Consider the following 16,344-nt stretch of genomic DNA (forward strand, 5'->3'; position numbering starts at 1 on the left):
GCAGTGAAAATGAAGCATTTGGATGGATCTTAAACACCCTCCTAACAAACTTTCTGGAATATGGGACAGTGACTGAGGCAGTGTTATTATTATTTTGCTTCTGTAAGGTCTCTTACTCCTTTTAATTCGGAGCTATTGCTGTTAAGGTGACATTTGGGCTCTGTCAATATTTGTTTCTCAGAGATTACCCTAAATAGAATTTATTTTTGGTTTCAATTCATCTTTTTCTTGATCTTTCCATCCTTTTAGATACATACCCCGCTCCCTGTCCAAGTGTTTTGGGCTCCACCCCACCTCTCCCCTTCCTGCCCCTACCTCCTTTCCTTTGCTGGAGCAAGATCCTATGTAAACCCTTTAGCCTTTAGGTATGAGGGCATTACTGAAGGAGTCTTGCACTTTGAGACAACACCTAATGGAATGGTTTAACTTAAGTAGTAACTCACCCATGATGGAACATTTATACAATACTAAACAGATACTTTTAGGTGGTGTAGATGGGAAGAGAGCATCTCCTAGGGCGGCCATTAACAAATTTTCTCAAATTTGATGGCTTAAAACAATTGAAATTTGTTCTCTTACTGTTCTAGAGGCCAGAAGTCCAAAATAAGGTGTCAGCAGGGTTGCATTCTTTCCAAAAGCTCAGGGAGAGAATCCTTCCTTGCTTCTTCCAGTTTCTGGTGGCTCATGTGTGTGGTTTTATTATTCCAATCTGCCTCCATCTTCACATAGCCTTCTATTTTTCTCATCTCTCCTCAATGTGTCTCATAAGGACATTTGTCATTGGTTTAGGATCCACCTAGATGTTCCAGGAAGACCTCATCTCCAGATTCTTAATTATATCTGCAAAGACCCCTTTCCAAATATGGTCACATTTGCAAATTTCAAGAGTTAAAATATAGATATCTTTTTGGGAGATACCATTCATCTATATACTATAGAAGAGAACTTTCTGGGACATCTAGAATTATATCAGTTTACCAGAGCTCTCTAACTGGAAGTTGTTCAAGAGATGCTTTAAGTTGCTTGTAAAATGTCAGTATGCTTCCATAAAAAGATGTGAGTGGCAACTGCTATTAGCCCATTTTTCAAATGATTAAACTGAGGATGTGGGGAGTAAAAAATGACTTACCCAAGTCACTTTGGATCAGACGAAGAGTTCTGAAACAGAATAGGCTACCACATTATTTAGCATGGGTTTATGTCTTACCTCATGACTTTTTGGATATTTTTCCTTAAAAAATATATATTTTTCCAAACACTTTAGTCATGGGAAGGCAATTACTGCTTATTCCCCACCTGAAAAGCCTTTTCACAGGATATGTAGGTTCATGGTGATGGTGTGCTTTCCACCTAGTCTTTGTGATTTTGCAGAAGTCTCAGCAATAGGGAATTTTGGAGGCCAGAAACATCTGTGAAGCAAGACTGCCTTTTAAGGTTCAGGTTTACTAAGTGTAGGTATAACTGTATTCAAAGTGGTAAATATATAGTTGTCACAGATGAGATATTTTCTGAGGAAATGCTGTCATAGTTATTCATGACTAAAGAACCAGTTCTAACATTGATGGCTATGGAGCAGTTTCTGTTCTGATGCATTACCAAGAATATACCAGTGACAATCTTAATGTGTAAAGTGATTAGTGAGTTTGGCTATAGACTTCAAGGCAACACAGAGAAAAAAGCACCTCAAAGGCCAGGAAGATCATCTCCAACCTGGTGCAAGGAGTCCCTTCTTTGGTCTCCCATATGGCTACTAAATTATGCTTGAATGTTTCAAGACACATGGAGCTTGTTATGTATAAAGAGTAGGCTCTCACTTTTGACTATTTGTTCATTAATTCAACAAGCATATTGAGTATACTATATACCAGGATCTATGCCATATCAGGGAATACAGAAATTGTCAAGATATAATTCTAGTTCAGAGAAACTTACAACTTAATAATAGGGATAAATATTCCAATGACTACAAAGCCTAGATTGCAAAACACAGTGTTGGGTAAAAGCGTGCTGAAAATTCTGAGAGATGATAGCTCATAGGGTTTATTTGGAGTGGAGGGAAGAAGAAACCATTATGAAAGAGACTTGGGAGAGACTTTATGGATGAGGTTTTAATAGGGAAAGTGGGAAAGGGAGGCATGTGTTTGGAAACATGAGATAAGAGTTTAATTTAATCCTCACAGGCACTTTGAGAGGTAGATGCTGTTATCCCCATTGTACAGATAAGGAAGCTGAGACTCAATATTCAGTACTTTGCTGAAGATTATGAGGCTATTAAGTGGCCAGTGGCTCATGGTTTATACCCCTATTTGTCTTATTTTGGAATCCTACCTTTTGCCACTGCATACCATTTTATCAGGAAGTGGATTGCCATTAGTTGACCTCTGGAGGTACAGGGACATATAGAAGGGTATGCAATTGTTACATATGTTGCAGCACTCTAAAGCATGAGATGTTGGCCCCATATACACATTCATGCAAGTTCAAATGCTTTTAACAAAGCCTTTCTAAGAAGACAAATGCTAGTCTTCTGTTTCTATTCCCAATGCCCAGTCTGGAAAGGGTTTATCTAACATTGATTGGTCTACACTTGGAAAGTTTCAACTCCAGAGCCTAATCCCTTTGAGGAAAACAAGCCCAGATTTGGCAAGGTACTCAGTTAAGTCACACAGCTGATTTGGTAGCAGAGCGTATAGTAACACTTTAGCCTTGGTAGGGAAGAGGGCTCCCTTCCATGTGATGTCATTCCCATGGGCGGGGGCCTAGTATTTAGATTGGGCTTCTAGTCTTAAATTTTCAGCTGTGTCTTAGGTCTGCATATTTGAAGATTGAATCTGAAATATAAAAATTATACACCTCCTGAAAGACAGTATTGCGGCTGACTTATCTGAGTAGAATAGTAATTAGTGAAGAAGTGACTAGGGGAGACAAGAATATTGCTTTAGCTTGGTCTAAAGCTATTTTAGCAGAATTCTAACTAAAATATTATGTATCCCTACTTCAGAGTGGCTGTCATTATTCTCCAATCCAATCATCATTTTACTAGGGGTCTCCTTGCATCCAAATAACCAAGGATGTGTGTGTATGTGTGAATCCTTCTACTTTAGTAATGTCAGTTAATCTGACATTGTTCCTTTCAAACTGAGGTCTCTTGAAATTCTGGCATTATCTCCAAGTAAAGGGGAGACATCCAGTTCAAACCACAGCGGGCCCCTTGAGATTCGAAGATGAATCAGTCTAGGGTCTTTCCTTCAAGGAATTTAAATCTAATGGAGATAACACATGTAAATATAACTGTGAATCAATTTAGAGAGTATAAGAAGTGTCTTTATAAAGAATGGAGAGTGTCATGGGAATTCAAATGTTCCCTTTCCACTCCCATTGGTTGCAATTGAATCAAAAGATAACTAGGAGTCATTTTGGAGCAGGGCTTACATAGCTCTTCCTCATCTGGCCCCTGCCAGTCTTTACCACTTTACTTTTCCTTCTACTCTTGCCAGGTTTCTCAGCAGTGCCTGAACATGCCACCCACTTTCACACCCCTGGGCCATTGCTCCATCTTCTTGGAGGTTTCTAAAGTAGTGGAGTGACTCAATCAAGAAATGTACTTTAGAAATATCTGTCTGGAGTTTGGGTGAAGAAGGGTATAGAGGCAGGAAGGTCAGTCTGGAAGCTGTTGTCATCATCTAAGCAATAGGAGGTAAGGTTGATGAGGCAGTCTTGGAAAGAGGAGGATGATGAGAAATATTCAAAAAACAGAATCTGTGGGATTTGGTGACATTGAGCTATACCAGATGAAGGTGAGAAAGATGTACAAATAACTTAGATGTTTCTAGTTTGAGAGTCCTTTTCCTAGACATATCTGAGAACTCCAGGGCAAAGACTGTCTTGTTGTTGTTATTATTATTATTATTATTAGGTACTGGGGATTAAACCAAGGGATGCTTTAAAACTGAGCCACATCCCCAGCCCTTTTTGTTTTTTAATTTGAGACAGGATCTCCCTAACTTGTTTAGGGCCTCACCAGGTTATCTAGGCTGGCCCCGAACTTGTGATTGAGGCTTACACCCTAGTCTGTCTTATTTTGGAATCCTACCCTTACCCTCACCCTCCCAAGTTGCTGGGAGTACAGGTGTGCACCACTGCACACAGCTCTTGTTCATTATTGTATTCCTGAGGCTGGGCATATTATCTGGCACAAAGTAGACATTTGGTAAATGTTGGGTGAATGAATTGTTCACCACTTTGGCAGATTGAATATAAATCAGTGAATTTGTATTCCCAGAGCACATGTTGACTGCTAGTTGGGAATGTGGTCTAGAAAGAATCTCTTTGTGGGAGAGTGTAGTGATCTGGGGATTCAACCTTTACTGGGCACGGAATGATAGGCTGTTAATTGACAGTTGGCAGTAGAGATAAAGGCAATTCATTCTTTAATTCTCAAGCTTAGAGAATGGCTTATCTCCAGGGTTGCTTTAAACTCCCAGTACTCTATCCAGTGTAGTAGCGACATTTTGGCCTGCCTTTTACAGAAGCTGAGTCTATACTGTGGCCCCAGGCATGGTCTTTGATTAAAAGTCTCAGCTCCTGATACCCAGGTGTGCCCTCTGCAAGGTCATGTTCTTTCAGGCTAAATAACAGAATAGTAACATTCATCTGGGTTCCCTAAGATGATTTCTTCCATAGCAATCATCACTTTCCCCACCAGTTTCAAATGCAGCCATTTCTTTCATCTGTATTCCTATCTTGATTAGTGAGAAATTAATGAGCGTGTAAGATTTGATTTAGATAATGATTAATTAGGGGAAAAGGTGCTGTTCTAATAGCAAGTCACTATTATATGCTAAGGAAATTAGTTAATATTTTTGGATGGCAAATTGACTTGTCCTTCATGAAAAAAAAAAAAAACTTTAAAAATGCCTGATTTTTTTTTTTTTTGGTTCATTAGTAGAGCAACCTGCTCTTAATCCTTTGGATAATTTTAATAGGCTTGTATTATTTTTCCTACAAGTCATGAACAACTAGTTTTGGGTATCATTAATTCCTTTGTTTAATATTACTTTAATGATAATATTAAATTATTGTTTTCAGCACAGTCAATTTTTGTTAGCAAAAAAAAATGCTGTTCATAAAACAGACCTTGACAATGAAATGTGTGGAATCATCATACACACACACACACACACACACACACACACACACACACAAAAGATTTCAATTTTCATTGTTACAGAGCCCTGACAATTTATTCTATTCTGTTGCTGTTTGAATATGCTTTATCCACTCTTAGAAGAGTATAAGGATCAAGGTCTACATTAATATTTCTTCTGTTCTTTAATGTGCTTTTTAATGTGATGTTTGACAATTTATTGTCATTAGTTAAAATGGCAGTCAAGTAAAATAACCAACATATAGAACATAATAAAGGTAATTAGAGAATTGGAGTATTGGAAGTGACCTTGAGGAGTTATTTAGTCCATTTCCGAATTTCAGGTCATATGACTAATCTTCCTAAACACTACTCTTCATCATATAATGTCTCTACTTGGGATCCTCCAGTGGTCCATTATTGTCTCTGAGGTCGAGCCCACAGGTTTTGCCTGTATTCAAGTCTTTTCAGATTTGGCCTGTCTTACTGTACCCTGGATTACAGCCTTTCTTCAGGCAGGTTACCTTGCCCTGCTAACTCCATGGATGCCAAACACATTTCACTCATTGATTCTCCAAATTCTTCCTATCTTTATTGTGTAGGTCAAACCCCAGGTCTTCCTGGAAGTCTCCTTGAGCCCCAGAGCCTCTGACAAGCATTCCTCTTTTTAGCAAATGTTGTCTATATTGCATATTTTAAAATTTACTTTTATTTTATTTATTTTTATTAGTGCATTATAATTATATACATTATTAGAGTTCATTTGACATAGTCATACAAGCATATTTTAAAAATCAACTTTATTGAGATATGATTTGTGAAGAATAAAATGCACCCATTTGAAGTGATAAGTTTTAACAACTGTGTATATTCATGTAACCACTACTCTAATATAGAATATTTCCATCACCTTGGAAAATATACTGCATATTTTGTCACATAACCATATACCAACTTTACTTGTTCTCTAGCTATTTTGGGGTGTGAAAATCTGGTCTCTCCACATGGATTTATTTTTGTTTGTTTAATTTTAATTAACACATATTGAATAGTTACTTTGTACGAAGAAGACTAAGAGCTTTACAGGCATAATCTCACTTAATCCTTGCAATAATTCTATCAAGTAAGTATTATTGATAATCTCATTTTATAACTAAGGGCAAAAAGGCATGCAGAGTTTAAGTAACCTACCTGCATTTGCACATCATATAGTGATGTAAGGACTAAGCAAGTTAACATGACTGACTTTTGCTGTTTCCTAACCACTAGTGCCCATTGATGCTGCTGACTTCTAGGCCATTAATACTTACTGACTTGGAATAAAATCCAAGAGAACTGACACATTTAAATAGTCTGATGTGTATGTTGACTTTCTTCTTATTATGGAGAGGGTTCAGGCCTGGAATAGAGTCTCTAAGTGTGTTGAGCCTAGAACTAAAATCTCAGCCCTGGCAGAGCGGGCTAATGGTTATCAGGGGCAGTCCAAGATATCAGGTTTTTAAATGGATCCAATCAAAGAACAAAAGTTGGGCCCAAAGGAAGGAGTCTGTGATGAGGGTCAAGAAAGCTACATGGGATACAGAAGCAAGAGGATAGCAAGTTTGAGACTAGTCTGGGTGACTTAGCAAGACCTTGTCTCAAAATAAATAAATAAATAAATAAATAAATAAATAAATAAATAGATAAATAAATAAATAAATAAAAGGGCTGGGATGTAGCTCAGTGGTAGAGCACAATTGGGTTCAATCCTCAGTACTGGAAAAAAAATAAATAAAAGACAGTTGGGCCACAGGTAGCCAAGCCTGAAGCAATACCCTGGCTTAAGAGTATGTAACTAGGGGGCTGGGGATGTGGCTCAAGCGGTACGCGCTCGCCTTGCATTCGTGCGACCCGGGTTCGATCCTCAGCACCACATACAAACAAAGATGTTGTGTCCGCCAAAAACCTAAAAAATAAATATTAAAAAATTCTCTCTCTCTCTCTCTCTCTCTCTCTCTCTCTCTCTCTCTCTCTCTCTCTCTCTCTCTAAAAAAAGAGTATGTAACTAATGAGAGCCTTCTTTGGATCATCTGTGGTTAGCCTCTGGGAAGGGAGGCTGTGGTTAAGGGTGCCCAGTTTGGGTATGCATGGTAATAATCTCAGAGAGAAAAAGCTTCCATTATCTCAATATCTTTTTCAGTTGTATGCTCCAGTACTAGATCCAATGTGCAAGCAAGACATCATCTCAAAATAATTATAAATACATTACTTCATAGTTCCTTCAAGTGAAACATCTATTTGTGTCTCTTCAAGATGTTCAGAAATTGATTTTTATGGTATTTTCCCAAGATCAAATTTAAAGTTAAGATGAAAAGTTTTCAGGGTTATCTGTCTGCTTTTTTAGATACAGACAGACGCAAAGTTCTTGCTAGTGTTCTCACTCAACAGCCCTCATTAATTCAACAGAGTGTGCATAGGGCTGAATGGAATCGCTGGGGCATCCCAAAGGAGATGGGAGTCATTCTCTGCTCTTCAGGAATTTACAATCTAGGAGAGGAGATTATAGTATGAAGGTGCTTTTTAATCCTTCAAAATAAATGGGAACTAGCAGCCCCATAATGACTTCAGTTAATTTTTTTTTAGCATCTGGGAATGCAAGTTATTAAGCCCTAAAAGCTGAACCTTTCTGGTTCATTTGAATAGTCAATTGCTAAGTCTTCTTCTTATCTTCATTCCAGGCTATATTGCTTGTCTAGTCCCATTTCCCGCCTGAATTCCATTTTTACAAAACAGATCAAAACAAAGCAAAACAAAACAAAACAAAACAAAACAAAAAGTGAGCTCCCCTTTGACAAATGTGGTGCACTGTTAGTTTTTCTCTATCTCAGTCTTTTGTCCCTCATATACTTAAAGCTTTCCTATTTACTATGTCCTTTGTTGGTTGCAAGCTATTTCTTAAATTGACCTTTTTGCTTGTATTCATACAAGTATGTAATAGTTCTCAGTGAACCCCCCTAGTCATTTGCCCTTGGTTTTAGTTTTTATTCCTCCCATTTTGGGAATTAGTTCCCCTGGTAATTTTTTGTTTAGTTGATGAGGATTCTCTCTAAATTCCTTCTTTATTACTTTCACTTCTATTTCTTCATGCGAATGAATGGTCATGGCATTGAAATGGTTATATTTCTCTATTATCACTTCATTTAGGCAAGTCTAGTTCTCCTATGCTGTCCTGTGGGGAGGATATTTTATGCTGAACTGTGAGTTATATCTAATTTCCTGAAAATGAAATGCTTTTCCTTTTGGTATGTATTTTTCTCCTTCTTGGTTTGGAAATTCTGAGTTCTTGTCAGTTTATAGATTTTTTAAAATGTAATTTTAAATTTATTCTAATTAGTTATACATGACAGTAGAATGCATTTTGACACATCATACATACATGGAGTATAACTTCTCATTCTTCTGGTTGTACATGATGTAGAGTTACAACAGTTGTGTAACCATATATGCACATATACCCCCATACTCCCTCCCCTCCCTTCAGTTCTCTCTGTATAGTCCAAAATGCCTCTATTCTTTCCCCCTAATTTATTGTGAATTAGCAAGTTTATGGATGTTCTGTTTCCTTAAGTCTATAACTAACTCTTAGCCCCCTAGATCAATTGCACTGGTTTATTGATTAATCAGGAAGTGATAACTGAGAAGAAGGAAAAATAATGCTCTTTATGCACTTATAGTTAGATATAACATATCCTTTTCTTCATTGGACATATTTTCTGAAAAGTTCTCATTTGAGACTATTCCTTTAAAGATGTTTGGCTAACCATTTTGTCAAGGTGGTAGGAGTTGATAAAATGGTGAATTTAGTACAAGGACATTCTGTGTAAGCTCTGAGTAACTTATTGAGTTATCATATCACAGGCAAACCCAAATGGTGTTTTGGAAATTCTGAGTCATTCCTGGGCTTCTGTAGGTCCACTGAGCAATTTGTCACCTTATAAGATCTTATCAGCCCATAGCACTTCACAGAGAAAAGATTTGAGCCCTGTTATTTTATAACTTTTACTAGGTAGAACTGGTGGACTAGCAGCCAACCACCCTGCCAGATAAACTCAAGCATTCTTCAAAACTGGAAGTCACCACCAGTGCATATTCAGAGACACAATGGGTTTTACGTCTAATTTATGAATTTATGAACTTAAGTAAATAAAGAGATTTTAAACTACACCACTTAGGCATTGAATTTATCATGAAAGTAGAAAAGAATCTTGCTAAATGGACAGGAACTTGGTATATAGAAACTATCTGCTATATAGGGTTTCTCACACCTATGGTGTGTGTCCCAAGTAACCTTGTTTGAATTTAGATTAGTCACTCTTCCCCTAGGGGACACTTTCCCTTCTTGGTCCAGTAAACTGCATCAGTTTCTACTGCCAGAATAGCGTTCCATTTTCTAACTTCTTGTAGAAAGAACACAGTGCACTAGAACAGCTTTGTGTTTTCTCCCTTTTTCTGAAGATAATCATAAAGCCTTTAAGCTTAGACCATATTTAAAATCGGTTTAAGGCTTGTATATGAGATTGACATTTATAGGAGATAAATCTGAACTCTGTGTCTCCAGACCCCAAATTGTATTTTGACATTAAATATCACCTTTCCATCTAGTACTATAAATTGCAGGGCTGGATTAGGTTTGGCAATATGTATTATCTGTGCTGTCCTTTACTACTTTTGTCAACAGCTCCCATGAGGAAGGGGGACATGGAGAGTTTGGAGTCAATACCCTGGATTCCAACACTGACACCATGTGAGGCAAAAGTTAATGAATTTCATTCTTAAATTAAGAAAAACTTAGACACATACATTAAGGATGTGATCAACTGAAATTCCTAGGGAAATAAGATGTTATAATAATAAGAAAATTTTCTGCTAACTTAGAGCTAAATAGCCTCCCGCCTTTCTTAAAAACCCCATTTTTTGAAAACCTGTCTAAAATGTTTGAATATGCTCTCTAGTCTGACTTCAGTAAGATTTATTGAACCTTACTTTGCTGAGAACCTTATGGGACTTTGGGGAAGTTATGTTCCATATACACATTTTATCATCCTACCTAGCTATGCTGTTTTATTGCACTCATTTACTATGACTAGGTATTTATCTCTGTTAGTCCCTTTAGACAGTGAGCTTCTATCCAAATAGGAGTATAATAGCAAGTCTCTCTTTTCAAAGATGCACTTCCAGCATGTTGCACAGTGTCTGGCACATACATGCTATGTCACACAGGGCCCTCTGAGAAAGAGATGCCAATTGGATTAGATATGGAACAGATAGATTTCGTGGGAAAGCACTTATGGAAGAAAATGGAGGGGGATGCTGAAGGAGGCTAGAAAGAGAAAGGAAAGAAAGGAAAATTAAGAAGGAAGAATTTTAAACTAAGATGCAGTTTTAGGAAAGTTCAGCAAGATCAATGGGGAGTCCACAAACCAAAATCCCCTGTGAACAAAGTCACATGTCTCATAGGACTCAGTATCTTTGCCATGCTCAGTCATTGGTTGAGAGTAGCTCCTAGGGTTTGTCGCCTCTGTACAACATGGTGGTGAAATCAGATGGCAGCAACTGGGGTTACTAGTCAATTACTCCCCATGGCAGGAGAGCTGAAACGCATATTTCCATGGCCACCACAGAAGGAGCTCAATAAATGCTTACTGAAGGGGTAGTATGCACTTTTATCTGGATTATTTTCCTTATCATAATGTTTTTCAGATTCATCTCTGTGGTAGCAGGTATCAGTACTTCATTCCTTTTTTGGCTAAAATCAAATTTTATTGATTGGATATATACATAGTTTGTTTTCCCTTTCTTATTTTGATTTTTTTCTATAGTACTTATCATAATTTGCCATTATTTTTTAAAATATGTTTTAGTTGTCAATGGACATTTATTTGTTCATTTTATTTATATGTGGTGCTGAGGATCAAACCCAGTGCCTCATACATGCTAGGCAAGCGCTCTACCACTGAGCCACAAACCCAGTTCCCACTTGCCATTATTTTTATGTTTTCATTTATTTGTTCATTTGTTTGTTGTCCAAAAAATATTTGTTAAATGACTTGCATCTTGCTCCAGACCTTTAGTTAAAACAACAAACAACAGTGGTTTGACTGGATATGGTGGTGCATGCCTGTAATCTCCCAGTGACTCAGGAGGCTGAGGAAGGAGGATCGTAGGTTTGAGCCAGCCTCAGCAACTTAGTGAGGCCCTAAGCAACTTAGCGAGACTCTGGCTCAAAATAAAAAATAAAATGGTTGGGGATATAACTCACTGGTAAAGCACCCCTAGGTTTAATCCCTAAGACAAAAACAAACAAAACCCAATAACAACAGAAAACAACATAAGTTTAATATGTTTTTATTGTTTATCCTGAAAAGCAACATTGGGTTGGCTAGACATTCATTTCATTTGGAAATCATAACTGGAATTTTTAAAGGTTGTTTTTTGATTGTGTTCTCATTCATAAATTATAGTCAGAAAAAATAAATTATCTGAGTGAAAACTGATCTTTTAACAGAAAAATTAAGTATCGGTATTCAATGATGTGTATTTGGTGCTATAAATTAGTTTATGCAGAATTTATGAGTCAAACCTGGACAATTAATTCTGATGGTTATTCAAAAAGAATCAGTTATAAAGACAATTGGAGGAAAGCAGGAATTAATTGGAAAAAAAAGCACTAATTTTGAGTAATCCAGATTTTATTGTATTTGAAAGGAAATTCATGGTTTTGTCCTATTTGTATCTGTAAGTGGAAGGGGGAGGGGATAGACAGAGAAAGAGAGAGAGAGATATTCTGCTTACTGAAACATGAAAACCTTGTTTGTTTCAGGATCAGATTTGCAAGTATGTCTTCCCAAGGGCCCAACATGCTGCTCAAGAAAGATGGAAGAAAAATACCAACTAACAGCCCGACTGAACATGGAACAACTGCTTCAGTCTGCAAGTATGGAGCTCAAGTTCTTAATTATTCAGAACGCCGCGGTTTTCCAAGGTAGGTTCTTGGGATCATTTTAAATGTGTTGCTCAATCATATCATTATTTGGGTACTAGGCTTTCAAATGCTAAATATAATTTATAAATTACCATTCCAGCTTTCATATTTGATTTAAAAAAAAAAACCCTTCCTAGTGAGAGATTCTAGTTAAGGAAAAACAGTTTTGAGAAAAGGTTCATTTTGATCTTTGAAAAGGTAGGTATTGTCAAACAAAATCATTGCCTGAGGACATTCAGTTTACCTGTCTGTAAAGGTTGTATATCTCTGTAGAAAGAGTAATTGATATATTCTATCAGCTAGTCTGTAAAATCCTGTTTAAAAAAAGAATGTTTCCTTAAATTCCAAGTTCAGTTGTTTTTGCAGTAGTGAGTTAGATACCTGTGGAACACACATGAACTCCTTCTGACCACTAGGACACTTTCCATTTAAGATCAACTGGCTTGTTGGCCAGGTATTTTTACATTTGTGTGAATGATTCCCTCTCTTCTTGTGAATCTCACTTCTTGCCATGCCTATTTATGACTGTGAAGAAGCTATTGTACTATTGCCAGAATGGTTAGCAGATTACATTATTCATACCAGCATGGAAAGGATCTCCCCCAATTTACAGATCCAGTTAGGGACGATGATGATAATGGTGGGGTTGTGGTAGTGAGGGTACCGAGAAGTATTTAGCTAGCACTCTGTGATAGGTACTTTTTTAAATGCTTCCATGGTGAAGTATTACTGTTCCTATTTTATGGATGAAAACCTAAGACTTGGAATGATTAACTTGCCCAAGACCACACAACTAATTAGTGGTGAAGGCAAAATTTGAACCCAGGTGTTTTGGCTTTTAGAGTACATGTCTTCCTTCCTTCCTTCCTTCCTTCCTTCCTTCTTTCCTTCCTTTCTTTCTTTCTTTCTTTTTCTTTTTGGTACCAGGGATTGAACCCAAAGGCACTCAACCACTGAGCCACATCCCCAGCCCTATTTTGTATTTTATTTAGAGACAGGGTCTCACTGAGTTGCTTAGGGCCTCACTTTTGCTGAGGCTGGCTTTGAACATGTGATCCTCCTGCCTCAGCTTCCTGAGCCACTGGGATTACAGGTATGCACCACTGTGCCCAGCTAGAATCCATGTTTTTAACTAGGTTGCCTCTTGTGACTTGGGAAATTAGTTATGAATATGAGGGCTTTCGTCTATCCTTCCTTAAACAGAATCAGTTACTATTTTCTTGCCCTGCAAAGAGAGGATTGGGTTTTAGATAGAAAAATAACACTTCTGACTACTTGACATTGCAAAGCTTTAGATTTATAGAACCTTTATAAGAATTTACCTCTTTGAATTGTAAGGTGGGTTGATTATAGCTTATTTTGTGGATTATAATGAAATTCTTATATTAGTTAAGAAAATTTCAAAATTCCCAATAAAGCATACATTCACAACAGATTCTTGGGTCAAAGCCTCAGGGAATGTTACGTTGATTATGTGAAGTACAATATATAAGCCTATTTATACAGTCAGACTCTTGTGAAGAGTTTGTTGAGACTAACAATTTGGCGATAGAATGAATAATTTAGGCTGATTTTAAAAATACATGTACCATTCATGTACTTCTTAGATTGGTTTTGGAGTTGATCTACTGACTAAAAGTGGGGTGATAAGAAGTTGGGTGACATGAGAATTGGATTGAAGTGGACAGCCGAATCTTACACTTTGGGGCATTGAGGCACCCTTTTAGAATGAAGTATTAAGTGATTTGTTTAATTCCTAGAATAACCAGGCCCCTAGATGTTACCTTACAACCATTGTCTAGCTAGAGGGAGATGGTATTCTAGAATGGAGCTGTCCGTCTGAGGGCTCTAGGTGTCAGCAATCATATCTCTGTCCTGTCCTTTGCTTTGCATATTTTGTATTCTAGGGCTAGGACAGAATGAGACTAGGAGAGAAAATAAGTTGTGAGAATATTTTGATTGGATTAGATTCCAGATATGGCTGCTGTAACATGGAGGCTGAGCACCAGTCTGTCTCTCTCTCTCTCTCTCCTCTCTCTCTCTCTCTCTCTCTCTCTCACACACACACACACACAGACACACACAAACACAGTAAACACACACAGACATACACACACACACACACACACAAATATACTTTCTCTCCTGAATTGTGGGGAAAAGAAGAAGGACAATCCTAGTAAAGGGACATGGAGACAACTAAATGATATCTAAACTCATTCTTGTTAGTGCCTTCAACCAACCTGGTCATCATATGTACACTTTCTTTATTGTGTTTCATTTTCTTTTCTTATTTTCATACCTTGCTTAGAAACTAAGCCCCATAAGAAAAAAAAATAAATCATAGCCCTAGACCTGAAAGCATTTTTGCCATATTTGGAGAGACATTGTTTGCAAATTCTTTCCATAACAAACATTTGGAGGGAGACGACTTAAAAGCAGGGAATTATTATAAGATGATTCATTATTAATTGTTACAAAAAAAACCAGGACATTCACTTATTTTTTTTTCTTATAACTACTTATTCTAGTAAATTGAAATTGAGGGGCACAATTGTTTTTTTTTCTAAAATTCACATTTCCTTCCCCAGATTCTGGTAGACCAAATTATTGAGAATTACCTCACCTCTTCATTCATATAAAATTTGATGTGGCAGCTTTTGTGAGCTATTTTCTCCACCACATGAAGCTGAAGAAAGCTGATCTTGATCTTGGCCTAGATCCACAATCTCTTTAGGATTCTTTCACTAGTCCACATTGGGGGTATTTAAGCAGCAAGTGCTTTTTGCAAATATGCGCACAGTTCCACGAGCAATCCTTACTGCCTCGATTTAGTTTTTATGTCTTCGTTTGCAGGAAGCCTTTGCCCTCATAAATGAGCCTGGGGCCCTTTGCTACACTAGTTGGAGTGCTCTAATGCTAATGTTGTTTTGATAATGATTGAAGCATTAAAAAAGTTGTTCTTTATTTTCAATCTTTGCATTGCCTCGTTTCCTAAATTTAATTTACTTAGATGTGCTGAGTAAAATGGGGCAGCACAATCGTTTTTTGTTTCTGCTTAATTAATTCTTTTTGAAAACCTCCACTAAAAGTGGATTTTCCTTTTTTTTCTTTTTCTTCTCCTCTACCTTATAATAATTATGATGATAATAGTACTAGTGAAGATTTATTAAGTGCCTACTGTATGATGCTTACTTTTACATAATTATCTCATTTAATTTTCCCAGAAGCCCTATGAGGTCTGTACTGTAATTATCAACATTTTATAGATGAGGAAACTCATTGATGTCACAACTTCTAAGTCCTCATGTGACATAGTTTTCCTTGTTCTTAATGTGCTTGAGGTAAAATAAAATTAAGAAGTGGTAAGATTTGTGGTTTTTGTGAAGAAAAATTGGATAGAATTCTGAATTTTTCATCATATCCTCTACATATTTTGTATCTTCATGCTTTGAGTTCTCTGCTTTTTGTAGAATTTCATCATGACTTTCAGCCTTATACTACCAGGAAATATTTGGGGTTTATCTGTGTTAGATGATTCTGATCTTCCTTTAAGTGGCAGCAAGTTACTGGAAATTGCCTGTCCCACAATTTGAACCCCCTTTATCAGAGATAGAAAATAGTCAGTCATGGCAGCACACACATGTAATCCCAGTGAGTTGGGAGGCTGAGGCAGGAGGATCATAAATTGGAGGTCAGCCTGCCTGGATAACTTAGCAAGACCCTGTCTCAAGTGATAGAGCACATCTGGGTTCAATTCCAATCTTAACAAAAACAGAGAGGCAAAACTGTGGTTACATAGAGAACATCTCTGCCATCTAAAATGTCATGGAGCTCCTGTTTGTAGAGTGGACCCATCTGAGAGTTCTCAAATAGTATTCTTGCTTGGACAGTATTCATAGAGAAACAGTTAAATAGAAAAGTTGTAGAAGACTTTGAGGGGTAGCAAGAAGTAACAAATGACAATAAGAGTGGAGGACAGAAAAATGAATTAAAACTCATCAATGTGACAATTTGGGGCATTTTTAGAGGGCTATTTCCCTACATGCCTCAGTATCTCCCATATTATAGTAGGTCCAACAACTGATGTTCATATTTATGGCTGTGACCCAATAAAGAAAGATCAAATTATGTTCAGTGTCTTTTTAATATTTTCATTTTAGAAAGCTAAAATAAT

At 37.1% G+C, this 16,344-nt stretch overlaps 1 protein-coding gene across 1 annotated transcript in view; it reads left to right on the forward strand.

The window, feature by feature from the left end:
- Positions 1-16,344, forward strand: part of Gpc3 (glypican 3) — a 399,890-nt gene that overhangs the window by 19,711 nt on the left and 363,835 nt on the right. The window contains exon 2 of the mRNA XM_005337686.3: positions 12,006-12,167. Within this exon, the coding sequence (XP_005337743.1) occupies positions 12,006-12,167 (162 nt within the window). The remainder of the gene's footprint in view (positions 1-12,005; positions 12,168-16,344) is intronic.

The sequence above is a fragment of the Ictidomys tridecemlineatus genome, chromosome X (genome assembly GCF_052094955.1).
Source record: "Ictidomys tridecemlineatus isolate mIctTri1 chromosome X, mIctTri1.hap1, whole genome shotgun sequence".
Classification (NCBI taxonomy): domain Eukaryota; kingdom Metazoa; phylum Chordata; class Mammalia; order Rodentia; family Sciuridae; genus Ictidomys; species Ictidomys tridecemlineatus.